General features: G+C 42.6%; 1 protein-coding gene across 2 annotated transcripts in view; it reads right to left on the bottom strand.

The window, feature by feature from the left end:
• Positions 1-21782, bottom strand: part of SH3RF3 (SH3 domain containing ring finger 3) — a 298858-nt gene that overhangs the window by 232507 nt on the left and 44569 nt on the right. The window contains exon 1 of one of the 2 annotated variants that reach the window (XM_064143670.1): positions 4082-4187. The exons of the other annotated variant lie outside the window; for it this stretch is intronic. Coding sequence (XP_063999740.1) covers positions 4082-4135 — 54 coding nt within the window. The 5' untranslated portion in view covers positions 4136-4187. Of the gene's footprint in view, positions 1-4081; positions 4188-21782 lie in introns of those variants that run through there. 2 annotated transcript variants of the gene reach the window in all.

Genomic DNA, 21782 nt, shown 5'->3' with positions numbered 1-21782 from the left:
TGAAGTGCCTATGGTTAAAAAGAAACCCCAAATGTTTCCTGGGAGAAAGATGAAAGCCTGAAGAGCAAGCCAGGGTACAATACTAGCAAGGCCACATTTGGTTCAAACCAGTGACTCCAACCTTTTCATGCCCAGAACAGCCCAATCTCATGCTTGATGCCAGCCCAGGCAATATAAATAAAATGAAATATTCAGTTTTGGGGAGCCTGGAGCTTTGTTCAGCATGGGAAACCTGACTAGCTTCTGCAGAAAGTCATCCAGCTGAGAAAAAAATAAATAAAATCTCGTTTTCTAGAGAGAAGCAGCACTGAAGGTACCAGACTCTGCCATTTGTCATTTGTTTCCACTTTCCAGAGCTGGCAGGTGACAAAGATGGCATTGCACTCTTAAGAGACTTTCCCTGGCCCTCAGACCTGGCTGGCTGAGAATAAGGTCTCACTCTTGGCAGCACCCTCTGTAAACTGGGAGGATCTCAGTCTGGAAAGCTTCATGAACCACTTTCCCATCCACTGTTAAATCATGCTGACAGTTTACCAGAGGGGCCAGGGGAGTGTTAATCACTCCAGGTGACACCAGACACCACGCTGCACACTCGCAGCCCTGGGGCTGCCCCTTCCCCTCATCCCCCCGACCTCACAGTTGGACTATATCCATCCCTGAACATGTAGCCTTTATTTAGCTAGGTTATCTAGGGATTTTCCCTTGAACATTTCTTGAATATTTTATATTACTTGAGCACCGTTCACAGTAATTGAATAATCCAATAATTCTCAGCAGTGACATACAGCTTAGTCTTTCTAATTTAAGCATGATGATGCCTCGTAAATGAATTGGGGCAAGCCAAAAAGTAAAGGCGTTTCAGGAGGTAATGAAATCTAAAATGCTCGCTTGCATCAATTTATTAATGTCACCACAGAGTAAGAAAGCAATGCGGCATCAAAGTGAAACATGCTGCATCTGCAGCTCGCCTACCTCCTATCACTTAACAGGCACACACAAACAGCATTAATTAAAGACTGCAAGGCTGTAGTACACCTCTCTCTTTATCAAGCCTTTCTGCATTATTTTATGTATAACCCAGACCAAGATGCTCTGATAAAAGCTCAGTAGAAAAATGTCCAAGCAGTGTGCCAAGAACCACACAGACTTGGCCTGTGGACAAAACACAAATCCACAGCTGTGGAAAGGAAAACAAAAAGGAGGACAGAAAACCAACTTCTCTTTCATTTTGGGATATGGAAAACAGAAGAAATGTTTTTCACCAGCTGATTGCTTACATGAAATATTTACAACTTGCTTGCTGTAGCACACCTAGTTGTTGTTCAGGACTAGGACCACACCAGGAGTTGCAGGGCTCCTGACTACTAGCATTCTTCCAGCAACTAAGAGATTACAAGAACCTCCAAAGTTGCCCCAATTAAACTGCTAACCTTTGGGTAGGAAAACCTCTCCTACGAAAAAGCTCAGAGGGACTGTCACAGACTTACGATACACCTGTTTGAGCTTCTATCACAAGAAAGTAGGAAATTATTTTGACACTGAGCCAGATTTTTGAGCAGAATGCATATAAAGAATCTCTTCACACAACAAAGTAGCATATCTCTGTACCAGTGGGCTACCTAGTTGATAACAAATTTTTTCTGTTAACATACTGTGCAGACAGCTTTGTCTTGAGTCTACTAACACCATATCCTTACTCTAGTTTGCACACTCCTGAAGAATTTTTACAGCACTCCACTGCTACAGTACAGCACTTCCAGGAATCTTTACACATTTACTTAGAGTTATAAAAGAGCACTTTATGTTGATCAAATGACAGTACCATGCCTGAGCAACAGAACATCTGAATTTTTACTTTAGCACAGTTTAAGAACTGCTGTTCTAACCTAGAGAGAAATGTTGGAAGACAGAATGAGATCATAAGCTCTTCCCTCAAAAGTGCTGAACTGCAAGAGTGGAATTAGGTTGACATATGTAGGTACTACATATGGCAGGTATTTATATACATGTGTGTGTGTCCAGGCAGACATATTTCTCAGCTTTCTCCTAAAACACTGGAATAAAACAACAACAAACCCACAACCAAACACAACCAAACAAAAAACAACCACCATCACAACAGAAAAAGAAACATAAACAAAAGCAAACCATTGAAACAGAGCTTTACTGACTCTGGCATACCCCCTCCTTAGCCCTGCCCCACCCAAGAAAAGGGAAACGTGCATTTTGTGCCAAACAGTGATTTGTTTGAATGAAAGACTGATTCAACTTACTACTTTCTCTTTTCCTTTTGTATTCAGTTTATATCAATATAAACAATTTTGAAAAGTGAGCCAGTTCACAGCTAGCTTTATTGTACCTTGAGATGCAGCCTTTGACAAATAAAAATACTGGACCAAGCCAATTTATTCAGTTTTACATCTAAATTGCTGAATGGTCAGTCTGAACTAGACGTTTTATCTCAAGTGAAAAATTCCCCACAGCAGAGACTCTGCCTAAGCTGTCCCAGGGTTTACCTCTCCTGTTTCCTGAAATGCCCTTTTCACCAACCCTTCTTCTTGGTAGATTGCTGCTGTGACTTCCCAGGAAACACATCAGTCTCAGGAACTCTTAAAAAAAATAATGGAATCATAGAATCAACCAGGTTGGAAGAGACCTCCAAGAGCATCCAGTCCAACCTAGCACCCAGCCCTACCCAGTCAACTAGACCATGGCACCAAGTGCCTCATCCAGTCTTTTCTTGAACACCTCCAGGGACGGTGACTCCACCACCTCCCTGGGCAGCCCATTCCAATGCCAATCACTCTCTCTGTGAAGAACTTCCTCCTAACATCCAGCCTAGACTTCCCCCGGCACAACTTGAGACTGTGTCCCCTTGTTCTGTTGCTGGTTGCCTGGGAGAAGAGACCAACCCCCACCTGGCTACAACCTCCCTTCAGGCAGTTCTATCCACAAATGTAATCCGATTTCTCCTATATTCTAACTGAAGACACAAAATCCATCTCATGACATAACTGAAAAATAATTGTGCTGTACCTTAATGCACACAGGGTTCATGCACCTTGTATCACAATGGCTCAAGAAGCATTTATCCTATAATTGAGTTTCATTAACATACACCAACTAGAGGCAACAAATAGCAAAGAGCCAATTAAGTTGAAATTAAATGACAGTAATTAACTGACTCTCCTACTCATCATAGTACCTGAAACTGCCTACTGCAAACCAGGAAACCTCACGAAAGGAACCACAAGAAAATGCAACCTTTGGTCATGCAGCGTAAGAAAAACCCAGAAGGAAAACCACACGCAAAAAAAATCCCAAAGAAACAAACAAATGAAAAGCAACCAAACAAAACTAAACAAACAAACAAAAAACCCAGAAAAGCAGTGGTCATAGAAGGCCACCCACAATGAATCACACAGCTGTCCAGAGAGTTAGCAAAGACTTCACCAGTAGATCCTCCTTTGTTCCTCGAATGTAATTACAAAGGTGGCAGGCATCCTGCTCAGTCTCCAAAGCCCTCAGAAAAGGGTCAGTCAGGAGGGTAGAAATTTATGTATCTTAACACATAAATAACAATGCTGTTGAATTTTGCAAATCGTTGCCAGCCCAAAAGGTACCACTGAGCCAATGATAAATATAACAACAAGCAAAAGGCATGTGCCCTGAATTTCTCAGTTAACTGGAATCAAAACTTTGTAAGGACAGAGAAAAACACAGGCTTTGGTCCTAACTCTGTGATGTGCCAATAACTACGACGACTGGAGCACTGAGCATTTCAACTTTAACAAGAGATCCCTACTGGAATCTCAAAATTAATGGTTTTTAACTGCAAAATTGTACATAAATTCTATTCAGACCACTCTGGTTTAAAAGAGATACTGCCCAAAAGAGAAGGTCTATTCCTTTTTTTTTTTCCTTTTTAATACTAATAGAATTTAAAGAGCAAACAAACACCTTACAGCCAGAACCAACGACCAGTTTCTTCACTGATTCTGGATGCAAGTCTTGTGTCTTGTATCATGCATCTCCCCCTCCCCCATGTGACAAAGACAGGTCTGGTGCCATGTACACTCACCTCCAGGGACTCAGGGAAGGTGGAGGATTTTGCAACCTTTAAATGCAAAATCATAAGGTTAAATCACAAGGTTATCTAATACTTCAGGCTCTCACTCTTTCCTCCCACCTTCCTTCAGTTTCTTTTCCTTCAAATTACTACCCTTAGATTAAACGACTCTATGTTTCCTAGGTCACACCTGTACTGATTTGAGGCTAATTGGAATATTTAAGGAGAGAAATTAGCTCATTGGTTGTAAAAAGAAAATAATGATGTCTATATCATTCATTGGTTTGCTGAGAAGGCTAAAAAGCCAGAAAGGAAACAATTTGTCCCACTCTGGTCTGGGATGCTGTTTCTATCTGCTTCCTCTTCACTCTGCTCTAATCTCTCCACTAACAAGTAACAACGTAAACTTTGCTGGCTGTTTTTGCTTGCCTGTTTGGGAAAGTAGAGGGAGAAAGAGAGGGTAGCTTTGAGCTGCTTATGGGCAGTTTCTTTGCCTGGGAGTGGAGGTTTGGATTTCAGTATTATTTTTAATTTGCATACACTTGTAAGTACTTGTACATATATTTGTATATATGCTTCTACATTTTACTTTGCTGTAAATACAGCTTTATCTTACCTCCAAGCCGTCTCAGCTAGTCTGGTAAATTTCAGTAGTGTGTGTGTGGGAAGTTCCTAATCCACTACACCATCTCCTTTTATTCTGACAAAACCCAGTATTCTTCTTCATAGGGTGCTGTACAATTACAGTGTATCTGTGACCACCCCATTCAGCACCTTCTTTCAGTCAGGGCATGCAATCTATTTTCAGATTGTCTTTGTCTTATACCAAAATGTGTCCAATACCAAAACATGCCTAATATCCAAAGCTGCCATAATCCCAGGCACCTCTCTTAGAGCCTATATGCTGCCATTTCCAGGCACCACTCCTGCAAATATCTTCTCATGCAGGATTTCAGGGGTCTACAGGAAGGCTGGGGAGGGACTATTTACAAGGTCTTATAATGACAGGACAAGAGGTAATGGGTTTAAATTTGAAGAGAGGAGATTCAAACTAGATGTTAGGAAAGGGTTCTTTTCAGTGAGGGTGGTAAGACACTGGAACAGGTTGCCCAGGGAGGTTATGGATGCCCCCTCCCTGGAGGTGTTCAAGGCCAGGTTGGATGAAGTCTTGAGCAACCTGTTCTAGTGGGAGGTGTTCCTGCCTATGGCAGGAGGTTGGAACTGAGTGATCCTTGAGGTCCCTTCCAACCTAAACCATTCTAGGACTGTACGATTACGTCAAATACCTAGCCACTTTACAAGTAACAGATCTTCAGCTGGTTAGGGGCCATTCAGGCATAAAACGAAAAGGAACCTCCAGCAATATCAATATATATGCAAAATGACCAGTCATCCTTACTGCAACAGCTGCTAAGGAAACACAGGATTTCCTCGACTTAAAATAACTGAAGTTTTTCCATCACATGGAAACCAGTTTCTGAAAAGGCTCTGTATTTCAGTGTTTCACTGCATTGACCCCAACAAAATGCACAGAACCAGGAAAGTGGGGGGAAGAGAAAAAAAAACCAACACAAACCAAAAACCTCCTTCTGCCCGGCCACACAGTCATTACATTCATCACAATTCATTCCCATCAAAATGAGATCAGGAATATGGCATGCCCTAAGAAAGCAGAGCTTCAGCAGCATGCTGCCACCACTTTCACAAGCCTTGCTGGGCTCAGAAAACCCTGAGGAGCTGCTGAGGCCAGGCACCTGAACCCTGCTACTTGCACATCACCCCAGCGCTCTGCCGGCACCTCTGTCTTCCATGAGAGAAGAAATCAGCACAGCTAAAAGTATCTTAAATACAGCACACCAGGTGGTTCACCAAAACGTGGTCCACAGGCTGCTTGCAAAGTGTGAGTTTTCCTCTTCTTTTTCAGATATTAAGATTAAAAAAAAACAATCCAGCACTTTTTTTCCAGGACCACTTTGCTATTTGAGTGTGACACCCCTCAGGGCAGCCCCAACCATTAACGTGGAATGAGAAGTAACACCTGTCACTTCACACTCCCAGTGATGTCCTGTGATCACACATGGATTTCTACTAAAAATATTCCACAGTATGTTGCTTTCCTGGCCAATTCATGAGCCACCAAGACTACATCCAGACTATAAATAGAAAATCTCAAAGCTTTGCTAGGATCACCTGCAGTGGTCTAGTGCAGAGGAGGTTCACCTTGCAAAGACTTTTTCCAGATGTATTCTGAATACAGGAAAATTCATTTATGCTATCTAATCCTACCATATTTTTATTCCTGGGCTGGTCTGATTACTCACTAACTCCAGGAACAAGAGAGTGGTAAGACCAGTGTACATGCTCAGTTCCATCCTCAGACCATCTGCACTGCTCTTTCAAGGCTCAGGGCTTGTGAGCTTTTCAGGGAACCTCACACAATGGCACTTCTGCCTGCCTGGAACTGCCACAGCATGGATTTTTGCTTTTTATTTCCTGATTATCATCACAAAATGAAAAACCCACCTGAACTGTTTGGGAGTTTGTAAAGATGCATAGGGACTTTCTCCTGGCTGGCTGTGTGGTCACAGCTCAGCTGTTGTGTTATTGTTTACGAGTGGTAAAATCTCTTTCACAAAGGCATGGTACAATAACACCAACAACTCAAAGACATGGTAAGAACATCTTAAATGAAGCAAAGAATGCATTCCAGGTGATGAGACTTTCCATGCATACTAAGTCACACATCAGCTTTTTATACCCACTGGCTTACTATGACTGTCACATTTTTGTGGTGTACTGACCACATGAAGGTAATTGAGCAAATGTTTCAGAAGGTATTTTTAGAGTACCATTTATCATCCTTGTTAACTCTTAACTCACTGCTTCAAGCTCCACGTACATCCATAAACCTGCTTTCTCTGACTTGATATAAAATGCTATCTAAGGGTCACAAGCCAAAGTCTTTTCATGGTTCCATTAATTTCTGTGTGGTGACTCAGAGTTTACTGAGCTGTCAGGTAACTACAGGACACAGCAGAGCAAGAAAAGAGCTGAGAAGGGGAACAGGTTGGGGCTTGGAGAGCCTCCTATTCAAGAAGACACAGAATAGACTCAGCCTAGGCAGCACAAAGAAGGAGGCCTAAGGAGCTGCATTAGGAGGAGAAATTGATTATCTAATGAGTATTCAAGTTTCTTACTGCACAAAAACTAGAGTCCATTCAGTGAAAAATCGTGCATCAACCAGCCTAAAATAAACCAGAAAACAATTAGAATTGTGACTCTGGATGCAATAGGATGTGGTAGTGGCCAAAAAAAGTATGTGGGTTCAAAAAGAGACGAAAAATTTCTCAGCTAAAAACTCACAGTTTGGTCAGTAAGGGTAACACCCATCCCTGGAAACTCTGAGATCCTGCCTACCAGCAGCTAGCAGCATACAACACCAGCAACGACTGCTTTTAACATGTCCACCATTTTAGACTCATCCTCTGAGCACCACACAGAGGTCACCATTAGACAGAAGCTGCTCAGTGAAAGGTGTTTCTGGAGGAAAACTCCCCCAGGTTTTGCTTTACACTCAACGTGAACTACTCTCAAGGCAATTACGCCAGAAGAGCAACAGCAGTGCCTAGCGTATACATCTTACACATCTGCACTTTAAAAGCAGTACTTCTGCCACATCTGAAATATTATTTCCCTCAAGCAATCCAGGATTGCCTTTGGGAAAGGCAGTGGGCAAAGAGGCAGAAGAAAAACCCAAACAGACTTAACACATGGATAATTGACGAAGACTTCTTTTCTACCTGCTCCTGACAAGGCAGAATCAGCCTTTTCCCATCCTGTTCAGTGTGGGAGAATTTCTCCCGCAGCAGAGCATAAAGCTGTAAACATAAGACCTTGTGATGGGAGATGTCCTTGGAGCCAAGGAAGCTAGGCTGCTAGGCTGAGCAACCCACGCACACCTGCTAGGGGATGGAACCTGCTGGCCCCTGAGGCAGGCACAGCTCCAGGGGGCTGACCCCTGCCACAGGGTAACCTATCTCTGCCTTACACCTAACTTTGAGCCAATCTGTACCTTCCACTTGTACCAGCCCCCAGGCTGGTTGTGCACACCTCCTCAGAGGGCTATATAGATTGCTATATCGCCTTAATAAAGCGTACTGATGCATAGCAGCTACAGAGTGGGCTCGTCAGTACCCCCATCCCGCCTCTCGCCAGCCTCCGGACCCCAACAGTAAAGGGCAATGGCTGGTCTTTTTACTCCTTCCATCTCCCAGATGATGTATTGACTGTCCCAGGGACTGCAAGGAGAACGCTGCCTTTAGGCACTTTGCGAGTCACTTCCATCTCAGTCCTCCCGTCAAAACACAGACTTGTCCCACCCAGCCTTCCCTCCAAGCCTGCAGCTGACCTGCCAGTTCGGGTACCCTTGAGAAAGGGTAACACTTCCACCAAGGAAAGCACGCCCTAGGTTTGCTTTACTTCCTGCAAAACACGACGCCTGGGGAAGAGCTACACCTCCTTCCCCCAAGCTTAGGAAAAGCCATGCCCACAGCATCCTGCTCAAGGGAAGGCTGGCAGGCACTACTGGCACCTTTAGTTATTATAAAGTGCCAGCCCCAAGCGGGGAAACACCAACTTCATTCCTCACAGGGAGCGCGTAGGTGTCGATGCCAAATCCACAAGTTAATTAAAAACTGTATTTTCTATGGGAAAACAACAAAGCCAGCATAATAGAGCTATAATTATAGCCAGGTTTCCACTGGCAACTTGCTAATTGAATCTTAGTCTGTTTCTTAGAGGAGAGCACGGCTGTTGTCACACCCTCTTTCCCTCCTGCTGCTGCAATCTCTCCAGCAGTATTCCCGCCGAAATGTCAATACGTTTGTGTCCTGCTCCAAAGGGGGCTCAGCATAATGTGGCATGACATGCTCCGTCCTGAAAAGAAGCTGCTCTGACGCACGGCAAATCACTACATGTGTAATTACATGCATCATTTTATATAGAGCATCAGAAACGAAAATATGATAAGTCTTGTCTCTCCTCAGCCCTGCTCTGTCACTATGGCAACCACACACATTCTCTTCCCCCCCCCTGCCCCCCATCCTCTTTCCCAAGGGACAAAGAAAACCACTGGAGACTTCATAAATCAGCAGAGATTAAGCACAAATAGTTTGCAAATGCATTCGTTCACTGGCATCTCTTACTTCAGTAACTGCATGCATTGTGCTTGGCTTACAAGCAAACTGCTATAAACAAGGCCACCTGCTTTCTGACCAGCACCATCCCTGCAAAGCAAGCCCACTCCCACTCCTCCATCACTGCCTCTCTCCACATTCCCAGGCAAACTACTTCAAGCCAAGTTTAGTTTTTTATTCCATTTAGACATTATTTTCCTGTTACAATGTGCATGGATGAAGAGCAGTGAGCTCAGTTTGACTCCACCCATACCACCAAGTCCTAAATTACTCTGGCAAGCAACAGGCTGAAGCAAATGCCTACATCCTTGTCTATGTTTAGCCCATATCTGGGGATAAACTATAGCAATCACTTTACCTCCCAATGACCTCCCCAGCAGAGGAAGGGGAATCAGGGAGGGGACAGAGGTTCCACAGATTGAAATGAAAACAAAAAATGAAATAACCTAAGTAATACCAATGTCAATACAAGTCCTGCAAAAGGGCCGCAGCCACAATGTCCAGGAAAGCAGTCCTCAAGAGCAGGAGAAGAACAAGGAGCAGGATGAAGAGCAGAAGCCCTATCAAGAGACTCCCTTCTCCTCAGAAAAATTTCCCCTTTATACCGAGTGTAACGTTCATGGTATGGTGTATACCTGTGAGCCAACTCAATCATCTGTCCTGGATGACTCAGAACTACTAATGGCCTGCAGCAGCCCATGGCTGGTCTGTGGCTGTGTCCCAGCAAAACAAGGACAGCTCTGTAGACAGACCGTTCACATATGGCACATTAAAGGGAAGACAGATCTGGGGGTTTATTACACAAGTAAGTGGAAGCTTTCACAGCAGTGCTACATGTCTTGCAAGCACCACCTTGGCTTGCAGGAGGTGATGGACTAAGGCTAGCAGAAGCCCTCCCTGGAGGAGAGCTGCCAGGTGCTGCCTCCCCTTCGCTTTCAGTTGTTTACGGCTAGTTGGGCTTTGGTGCCTAGTGCCAGGTGCTTGGCTTACAGCAACAGAGCAGTTTGCTTCTGTTTTATTGGAAGCACTTGTTAAAATGATTCTTTTACTGCCAAAAATAACAAAAAGCCAAAACCAAAACAACAACCACAACAACAAAAAAACCCACCACCACCACCAAAAAACCCCATGCTGGGGAGAATCTACTCTTTGTGAATACTACAACCAATATTTTCCTAATTTTTATATGTTCCAGAATTGCAAGCCAGAGGAGAGTGGCTATAAATGTTCATGAGAAAGAAACATCTTTTTCTGTGGACTTTTTGCAGAGCTTCTGCACTCAGCCCCCCCCCCCCCCCAAGCCTGTCTATCCACACCTGATGAAGAGTGATACCTAGATAGATGGAAGGTCTCACCTCCACCATGCCTGCGACGCCCCCTTCAATGCTAGGTGCTGGGGCCTCGTGCCCACACCTGCCTGCTACAGACAAGTGTGTAACTGGTGGTGACAAGCACAAAAACAAGACCCCTGTCCCGCAGGCAGCATGTGGGTGACACAATCAGCTGCCTGTGAAAACGCTCTCCTCTGAATGAATGAGGCTTCTCTCTGCTTTCAACGCAAATGAAGACAAAGTGCTGCAGAGGCAACGATGACCTGCCAAGCCAGCTGTCAGGGGGCCATGTGGAACGTGACATCGAGGATAAAGACCTACTGGTGCCCTGCACCAGCAATGTCCACTTGCCCCAGAAGTCACTAGACATTGTTCTCGCAGATGTACGAGGCGCTCTCCCATTTCAGGTCACAATGAGCCGCAGATGTGACAGGCGTTTCGGATTCTGAGACTGCAGCAATGAAACACTCTCTGTAGATGTTTCTGCCTCATTTTTACTGGCTAATTTTTAATAATGACAATTTAACTTCATTGTGCACTTCATATACTGTAACAGCCAATTCAAAGATCATCCTGAGGGGCTCTGATTGTTTAACAAATCTTGCAACATTCTTTATAAAGCCTATATTCTGAAATTTCAGTGTCACTTTGATGGTTTTCCAAAGAGAAGCAATAAATAATTAGAGGGCATCCTACTTTGGAGATACAGAGCCAGTGCTTCAATTAGAAGCATCCTCATCTTACTTTTAAAGGACTTCAAAATCAGCATGAAAAAAAAAGCTGGTGTTATACAGAATATATTTACACACATCAAAGAACAAGTCACAGGCAAGAGCTTAATTAAACTGAAATTTGGGTTGATCAATTAATTCATACATTTCAGAAGGGAAAAAATACCTTATATAACTCCAAGAAACTATGATAAATGTTGGAAAGCCTACACTTCCCAAAATGAGGTTAAAATCATATCCCTTCAAAGATGCAGATTTTATTCCATCACAAACCTTCACAGTTTTCCTGTAACCCTTTCACATGGTGAGGCAATTAGCTCCAGTTTTCTGGTTGATTTTGGCACAGCGATAAAGATATGTACATGATCCTACTGTGGTTAAGAGCATAGGGAATGTTCTACTAGAAACAACCTGGAGTTACTAACAGAGCTACAGCTCTTCCATATCAGTCTCAAGAGCTGGCTCTAAAAGCTGCTTTCCAGCACAGTCTATTTTAAATCAACCATAAATATATATATAGTATTAAATGCTCCTCGTTTCAAGGAGGGGTTGCAATAGTATAAGCTTTGCAGATGCCTGCAAGACAGAGAGCAAGATCCTTGAAAATTACGTCTGGATACCATTGCCTCTCAGCATTCATGAAGGCATATCTATATTTTACAAAGCACATGCTGAAATGCTGTAGAAGAACATTTTTTTTGTCTACAGAATCAATTAAATGACATCAAATTCTCCCTTATTCTACACTAAATAACTTGCAACCCAATTTTACTTAGCTTTTCCTGTTTACCAGTCAAAATAGTAACGCTGAGGAAAGGTTTGCAGTGAGATACTTTACTTAATGAATGCATCATCTACTTCATATATTCATGCTTTAAACACGTATCAATTGCATGCATGTTCTGCAAGCACACGGAAATTACTTCTGCCCACTACGAAAGCCTGAATGTGAGGTTTTTGGTTTGCTTTTATGTGATCTGTATTTAACATCCATATAAAAAAAATACACAAATCTTTCTGAAAAACACATCTTGAGCTCCTTTCTATCCTATGTGACTCACCCACTCACTACAGAACAAAAAAATAATTCTGTATTATGGAAAGTTATGGAGTGCCAAGTCTCATGTTAATTAGATTATTTTGGTGCCTTTAAGCAGAGAGAAGTGTAGAGACTGAGAAAACACCATCAATGCAGGAATTTAGTTTTGACATAAGATTTGGAAGGACAAACATTCCTCCATAATGCAGGTCATCACAACACATTTTCAAGAATAAGTAAAACCTATCAAAACCGAAGTGGGGAGGGGAGGCAGATCCTACAATCTAGGTCAGAAGAAGAAACAAAATGTATGAAGCATCTTTTTTTTTCTGAGCACCACAACTGATTTGTGTGAAGGTCTCATCTACTGCCACACTTCTTTGTACGTGATACTAACTACCTCCACACCACAGGGAGAATGACAGGAGTGTTAAACAAAGAGGGCTCAAGTGACACCTTCAGTGAAGCAGGAGAGATCACATCAGGGTGATAACTTATCTGGCTATAGTAAAGAGAGCTCACTTCAGGGAGAATTCACTCATGGCACAGCCTGCAAAAAAAAATCACTTTTCTCAATAAAAAGAAGGGCCAAAGAGCAATACTGTGCTCAAGGTAAAGCCTACAGACATAGAAAGCATTTACTGCATTTCTTCACTAATAGGCCAGATATAGAAGTGGTTCTTGCACTCCACATTTTTGATCCTCTATTTGCAATCTTCATTCTGCTTCTCAGCCACCTGGTTTTCCATTTACAGATGGCTTTGAGATCACAGTTTATTATTTTATTCAAACATAATTAAGAAATACATTTAATCCACTTGCATCAACAGAAATCTTAGTCTCTGTGATACAACAACAAAAATGCAAAACTTCAGCAGACATAGCTGGTTACTGCTTTCTGTCATCCTCTTAGATATGTCTTATACCTCTTCAACACCTCCTTCTATCCTTGCTGTCTTTGGAATAAGTCCTTTCCCATTGTATCCTGGACACACTGTTATTTTTCTTGTCTTTGAATAGAAAAGCAAATTAACTTATAAATGCATCTGTTATTTCCTTATCTTTTGTGTTCAATTAGCCACTATCACTGTGAGTGACAAAAATTGTCTCTTACCATCTGCCCACTAGAAGACTGCTTTAAGAATGTTTATCATCTTTTATTAATCCCTGTAAGTCAGCATTTTTAAATTATCCTTAAGGCAGTAGTTTTGCTTGCTTTCTGGCTTTTGCTTTCCTGTTGGCTCTGCCATGAAGCTCACAGCACCTTATGTGAAGAGAATAACACAGTACCATTGGACATTATATCTTCCAGCTGAAATGCATCCAGGAAAATCAGAAGCATAAATTTGAGACCTTCTTAGAAATGCACAAATAACAACATTCTATTAGAAATTTGATTTCTGTCATCTTGCAACCTCTTTGTACTTGAAGACGGGAGCTATGCAAAGCATGAGGACAGAGGCAAGATGGTTGTGCTGGACCCAGCTCTCACCCATCCTAGTGCTTTCTGTGCCTTCTGGAATCAGCTCACAAGGATAATTCCTGCCAGGCTCACAACGGCTTTCTAGCTTTTCACTTTTCCAAAGCACATGCAAGTACAAGCCAAGGTTGAAATCAGGTAGTGGAGGCATATGTGGGAGGCGTGGGCTGACCCACGCCTTCTACTTGCACCCCCAGCATGCCCCCCTGCACTCACTTCCTGCCTGTCCAAGGTGTGTGTGCCCACTTTTTCACAGGTCTCAAGCTGGGAGCTGTAACAAGCCCTGTGGTGTGGGCAGTAACACCTACAAAACTATCTTGGGGTCTACTCTGAGGCTTGAGGCAGGGACTAACACGGCACTGAGGTGGAAACATGGTCACTCTTAGTTCATATCAGATGCTTCCAGCCAAGCACTAAGTGATCCCAGGCTCCACTGATAAGGAGCATCTCTTTGCCCCTTCTGTGAATACAAAAGCAAATTAAGTGATGAAGACATCTGTTATTTCCTTATTGTGTATGTTCAATTAATTACTATCACCTAGAGAGAGGTCAGTCATGAGAGCCTTGATCATTTGCAACACTTAATTTAAATTCTGCCTCTGGTTTGCCTCACCCCAGCCAGCTCTTCCTGAGACAGATTCTCATCCTGGGGATAAGCCACTGCAGGATATTCTCCCCTGAAGTGTGGAGAAGGAAACAGGTACAGCTGTGTCCACAACATACAGCTTTATAACATTATCCCAATGGGGTTTGTATGAGCAGTTTCTATCTTAGGACCTCCTGCCTTGTCCCAGGTTATACAATGTGCATCTTCAGCTTCACAAAATAAAATCAGCCCTCCAACAGTTAAAAGCACTGGATAGAAAACAACAAAAATTCCCAATTACACCTCAGGGATACCGGGCCACCGTACATGTCCCAGAGGAGAGCCAGAGTTAAGTACTATGCAGAGTGGATGCACCTGGTTTGCACTGGATGGCGCTCACCGTAAGCGACATGTGTGCAAATGAATCCAAGGCACCTGGCCTCATGGCTAAGGGCAAGTCCCTGGCTCTCTTTTACATTAGGTGAGTGGGTCCAGGAAATAAAAGAACTCTTTGTTTAGCTTGCCATTGATACAGACATTTAGTATTTCAAAGCACATTACCCAGGCAGTAACTCCCAGCATCCTTTTTCCATACTTCTCAGTAAGTACTGTTCCTGCTGCTTATCAGGAGTCCTGCACCAACTCCAGACTGAAGCGCCTTTATTTGACCTCTTCCAAGTACTCCTTTGTTTCCAACACTGAACTTTAACAATATCAACCCTTACAAAGCAACTGTAAAATAATTTTGTCCACAGAGGATGCATTGGTTAGCACAGCAGGTCAGCTTTCAGGTTTTACAAATGCCTGTCTGTGCCTCAGCTCCCTAGGTGTGAAAATGATAAAAGAACCCCAACAAAACTATTCTGCTAACAACACTTTCTTACCCACAAAAATGTTGAGGATGAAAACACTTCCCACTTTCACACATTACAATGAGAACCAACCATTTGGTGCTCATATTAAAACACAAACCAACTTTGTGAGCCTCACTTCACATACTCACAGAGTTGTCACCATGTAATCCAATGTCAATGCATCTCCACTCTTTGGTCCTTCCAACTGTAAAGTGGATATTCCTACATCCATAAGTGCGAGTGAAGAATTAAGACTGGTGAAATAGCTCAGGAAGCCTGAATGAGATTGAGATATTTGTGCCAGAACAGCGAGGAAACATTAATAACCACAGTTATATTACTTTCTTGAATACTTCCCAATAGCCTCTGCAGGACTTCTATTCAAATTACATAAGAAAACAATCCTGCAATATTTCTACTGCAGGAAATAAAATTCCTTTCATTCTTTTCTCAGTTACATCAGCATAATTAAAAATCTTCAAAGTCCAGAATTTGTCTGGCTCTTTTTGCTTCTTCTTCTTCTTCTTTAATAAGCTGTGTCATCTATTTTCTCAAATTGTAAGAGACCTACAATAACTAAGGATTACAGCAAGGGGTGGTTCTAAATTTCTTTGTATCAGCCTCTGATGTCTGTTTCAGAATCCTTACATTTTGTCCTTTTTGAGATGGCAAATTACAGACTGCTATGTTTATCATTCTTTTTCCTCTTTTATTTTCCCCACGTGTCCTTTTGTTTTGGATTTTTTTTTTCATTCCTTTTATAAAAATCTATTAAAGGGCACAATTTGCAGAGGTAACATAACTATGTAATAAATTCTATGAATCCTGAAAAGATTTATCTATTACTAAGTTAATTTCAAAATTACAGAAATTGAATCAGTTCTGTTTCCATCCTGTAAAGCATTCACCATCAAAATATTCCTTCCTTCTTGAAAGAGAAAGCTGTTACCATGGTATTCCCATTATTCCTAACGCAGAGACCGGGGGAAAAAATTGTTAAGCTCCCTAAAAAATTCCCTTACTTTCAATGGTAAGCTCTGCAGGGGCAATTGCAGAAGGACCTGTATGGCTTGAGAGCAAAGGGAGACCAGTCAGTGGCTGGCAGCAGTTCCTCTAGCTGGAGAGACTCTTGCACTCGATACAGTTCCCATCTGTTTCCTTGAATTATGATCGTGTTTGGACAAACACCACAAAAATTTCACTGCAGTGTGGCATGAGAAAAGCTTGCCCATACCAGGTCTGCTCACATCTGAATTTTAAATGCTTCATTTAAAATGATCAGCAGGTTCTATTACTCAAAAATGGAAATTTTCAAGTGAGAACAGCTACATTTTCAGCTCTTTGCTGTGCTGTGGCCTGGCTGAAATCCACTGAGGAAAAGCAAGAAGAAGCAAGTGTAGGAAGAACTGCATTGCAACTTGCAATAGATTATATGATCCTGCCTTGGCAGAGGGGTTGGACTTGATCTCCAGAGGTCCTTTCCAACCCCTAACATCCTGTGATTGTACGGCTAGTGAAAGAGGGTGGGCTTCTGAAAACATGATTCATGGACAAGATCAGATCCAGAGAGAGAGAGCACTGCCCAGGAAAGGAAAGAGTGCTGCTGGACAAGATTTGGGTGGGTGACCACTGGTGGGGCTTGTTTCTCACTTTGAACGCTGCAGTAGCACCAAGGCTACAATACAATACAGAGAGAGGAAACTAAAAAATGCTGGATGACATTGCCAGATACAGCTCCCAGCTACCACACCTGGTTTTAGAGAGACTACTTCCAAGTCAGAATTTCTCCTGAGGGGACCTTTCATGGTGGAACCTCTTCAAACCATCTTATCTTGAAGACCTGGGTCACATTTCCACTTAGAGAGCTTTGCCCTGGTTTTCGGAGCACTCACAGCACTTAAGTATCCTGGAGAAACTGGAAGCTCCCTTTGCTTAAATGTGCTAGCTGAAGACATGGCCTTCGGTCCAGTCAATGATTTAGGTTTTATCTGATACTCTCCTAGGACCCAGAAGGGATACCTGCCTCACATGTCCACCCTGATAAGGAACAGTTGTTGGCAACATCAGCACCACTTCGCCAGGAACATGCTGCCATCCAATGTCCCATTGTGACAATAATCAGAGTGAAAAGCTACATGCCCTTCAGGAGACTAATACAGCCGAGGACCAAGAATGAGTGTCTTCCAGTTACAGCAATTTATTTTGAGGCTTGATGAAAAGCTTTACTTTGGTTTGAAGCATTTTCTGTCCCTTCTCATATTGAATCAAGTGTAAGTGTGGAATGAATTTTCAAAGTAAGAAGTTAACTTGGTTTTGTTTTGAAAATGCCAAATGGAAACATTTCAAACAAAGAAAAAAACATCACTTTTGGTTTATATTTAGCCAACACGATTCAGCAGGCAGATTCAGATTCTCTAAAACTGCATTTCTGGAAAATAGTAAGCCAGTAGGACAGTCAATTATTGAACAGTTCTAGCCTGAATTTGATTTTGCACAGTTCTCTCTGATGCAGACTCAACTTGAATGATCTGTATTTGTGCTGCCCTCTCAAGCTCAGCTGCCACACTGTGAAATGGCAGCATGCAAGTGCCAGGATTAAGTGCACGGGATGATTTTATTAGCAGTGCAAACAGACCACAGTGCTAACAATGCAATCAAGTGAAATTTTGGATGAAGTGTTTATTTGTCGAATAAGCAGTTTCAGAACCATTAGAAGGATTCACAACTTCCATTTGTTGTACAAACAGAAAATGATCTGATAAACATTTGATATGTGCTACATTGCAAAATATTTCAGAGAACCCCAAGTGCTCCATTTCATCACTTTCTTTAAACAGAAGTTTTCTCATCTTTCTTTTTGATAGACTCTTCAAGAACTTCACTTAGTTCTTGCAAAATGTGTTGAAAGATCATGCATCAACACTGATGGCACAGCCAACTGTTGCTAGTTCCACATTGATCTGAACAAATCTCGTGGCCGGAGACTGTTACCTGGTTTTGGCTATGGCACGCATGCACGATCTCCTGCCTGATGGGTGACATCCCTGATGCTGCAGCTTTCTTTGCTCTCAACAAGGGACCAGTGGCTTTTTCCTTGATTCTGTTTTTTAACTTCTTTCTTGAGAAGTGCAATTGGGCAGCCCCACCACTTCTAGGGGCAGAAAAATATAGATGCATCCGACAGAAGTCCACCGTGAGCCTCTCATTCACCAGCTAGTGAAGGAGAAGACAAGTACTCTTATTTTCTGGCTTTCCCCAGGCTATCCCATTTCTAAATCCACAGCAGCAGCTGCTGCAAATGTTCCCTCCTCTTTCCCTCTCCACCCACTACCTCATCCAGTTAGAAAAAAAAATTCCTACAGCATAACTGAAAAAGGAGACATGCATGCTACAGCAAACTGTTAGCAGTCAGTCTGAAGTAAAGCCTGGAGATATTTATGTGACAGGGTGATCCGGGTCAGCTGCTGACCTCTACAGAGACAACAAAAAAGAGAGAAAACCTCAAGAAACGGCCACTTGGCTGCTGCTCATGACCAACAGCTTCCCTGGGCTGCCACAGGCTGCAGTACCCCACCCGCACCAAGTCGTGGTCAACAAGCTCTAAATTCCTCTCCTATGTCTATGGTAAATCATACCTCAATGAATCACTATTGCAGTCCTCTTCTGTATTGCACAGCCAACATCTACTCCAAAACAATGCTAAAAATAACTGAATTACTTCCAGCAGGCAGATGGCTACTAAATCCTTTCTCCATTTTCCTACAGCACATAAAACTTAGGCTTTTATCTTTGATACAAATACTCTGTGATACTAAGATATTAGAAATACTGAGAATACAGTAGTTAAAAAGCTGATATAATTAAATATGCCCTCTGAAGAAAAGCTCAGTGCTGTCACTGAAATTGTGCCAGAGCTCTTACTCAGACATCAAGGGCCCAGCATTACCCAAAAATTAAACAGATAAGCAAAACTAAAACTTCTTTGGGGCCTCTTCTACATAGTGAGTAGTCAGATAGATAAACCCTTGGGAGACACAGCTGCCTGGATGCTTCATCTCATCCTCCCAAATCCAAGTTCTGCACAGAAGGCTCCAAAATCACTGCAACATCTCTTTGCTCTCACTGTGTCTATCAGGTGCAGGCAGGCTTGGGGAGATTCACAGAGGTAATCCACTGGTCTAGCGCAGGCAGGAGGAAGTCAGACTCAAGCTTCAGCTGCAGGGGCTGACTGTCCCCAAGCTATGCTTCTTTTTTTTTCTTTCAGAGGGAGCCAGTTAGGTCACTAGAGAGGCAGTCTGGAAGGGGAACAGCAAATATGCAGCAGCCAGTAATCTGTCTGGTGGCGGCATGACCCAGGAGCAAACTAGGGAGCTAAGCCATTAAACAGCAAAGGTTCATCCATTGCTCTACGGGGCTAACCCATTTGTTTTTTGGTGTTTTTTTTTCTCTCTTGAGGAAGAAAAATAAGCCACATCAAACCACAAACCAAAACCAACTAAACCCAACAAACAACACCCCACCCCATCCCTGAACAGCGTACTTGTATATCATCACCCTGTGCCTACAAGAGCTTTTCAACCATCTTCTGGCATTCAGTAGTACCATGAAACACCTGAGAACAATGTAACTTGGACAACGTGTGCTGGAAAATCACTGTATGAGTTTGTGGCCGTTTGAGCTATATTTCTAGCTCAGCCATAAAAAACAATGGGAATGGAGAAACTTAGAAGTGGAAGCGCATTTGAGTCTCTGAGTGGAGAGGTGAACATTCCAGGGACAGGCCATAAAATGGCAACAACGAATAAGTTAATATAATTTCATTGGAACATCAAAAAAAAAGCTTATGTCTGGAAGCACAGCTTGTACCTGCCCCTTGCTGCTTTTGCTGTGCCTGCTGCTATCTTCCCCCTGCCGCTGTGTTGGCTTCTGCTTTGCTGCTTTGCCACCGCTTAACCCTATCCCCATCTTCTTTAAGGTTACTACACTCTAGGAGTTTATTCTCCTTATACTGTTATAAGAATATAACTTCTTTTTTTTTTGACTTTCCAAATTCTGAGTGGTAGTGAATTTACTCTACTGGGGAGGGATTTGCTCTAACCTAGCACAGTGTTTCTAAAGACTTACTAAGGAAGAGAAGTGGGTAAATGCTCAACCTTCAGATGGACCCTGGTAGCCTATCGCTAGCTAGCTGCTCAGGACACCAGACTAAGGCTTGCTCACACAGGTCCATGCCTAGGCTATCACGCAGGACTTTCATCATCAGGATAGACAAACACAGGTCCTGAAAATCAATAGGAACCTGTGTTTATAAAGCTGACAGTGTGATACTACTCTCTGTCTTCATCATCTAGGAAACACAGGCCTTTAAGCCATGTACAAGGCAGGAATACCTGCCCTGAGCCACCTGCAGGCTGAAAAACTAATAGTGAGTTCAGATATATCATGCTAAGTGATAATTAACTGACCCCAAAGTTGCAGCAACTCTGGAAGCCTCACTGCTGGCTCTATTGTTTTCTAATGTGTCATTGAGAGAAGGTCAGTAGGCTCCTCTAAGAGACATATGGACTTGCTGAAGCAGATTGCCAGCTCGATAGACAATTAAATTATGATTCCTTAGACTCCAGTTTTATCTTACAGTGGGTGATTTGTGAGAAGAGCACAAAAGAAAGGAATAGACATCTCAACATTTTCTCAAAAGCTTTTTTTTTTCAAGGGACCCACAAGAAACATCATAAACTGCTTGCAATATGAGAACAGCAGGCACAAAGATAATGTCTCACCCTTGCCAGATAGCTTTGCTAGGCCCTGTTGATGTATTAATGCCACTGAAATAACCAGCCGTAAATCAGAAACGTAGGTCTCACAGGGTAACTAAACACTGTTAAATAGCTGCTGAGTTTGAAAATGAGCAGTCCTACGCTAATGAAAAATTGAAGAACTTTGCTCTGAAAACAGAGGTTAAAAAAAACAAGATGTCCTACCCAAGTATCCAAATCTTCCAACTCATTTCCAGAGTGTCTGAAGAAAACAAACCATTTGTTTTGCCTCAGAGCACTAAAAGCTGCAGCTACCCAAATATCAAAGGCCTAGATTTCCTCTCCCTGTCAGCAACTATCACAATTAAATTATATTGTTTAGAAACAGCAGCAAAATGTCTGCATCGCTCTTAAAATTGAAACCAAAGAACTCTGAGTACAACATACCAAAAAATCAAAGCACGACTCAGGCTCTCTTTCAAACAACTCACTATCGAACTGTCTTGCAACTGCGTGGTCTTTAAGCATGCTGTGAAGAACAGGGACTCACCTGTGGTGCACTAACTTTAGGCACTAACCCAGTTTTGTTGTGTGGCAATAACCAGTGCTGGCACTCCAGCATCCTGAGGCACTAAGCACAAGAGCCTGATTAGTAATGTTGGCAGCGCTCAAGGTGGAAGTACTGAGGATGTGAAAGGTAGGGCAAATTTGTGCTTCAGGAGGAATGAAATAGCACCTCAA

This window comes from Pogoniulus pusillus, chromosome 5 (genome assembly GCF_015220805.1).
Source record: "Pogoniulus pusillus isolate bPogPus1 chromosome 5, bPogPus1.pri, whole genome shotgun sequence".
Lineage (NCBI taxonomy): Eukaryota > Metazoa > Chordata > Aves > Piciformes > Lybiidae > Pogoniulus > Pogoniulus pusillus.
The sequence above is the reverse complement of the archived record's forward strand: the minus strand, read 5'-3'. Positions and strand labels throughout refer to the sequence as shown.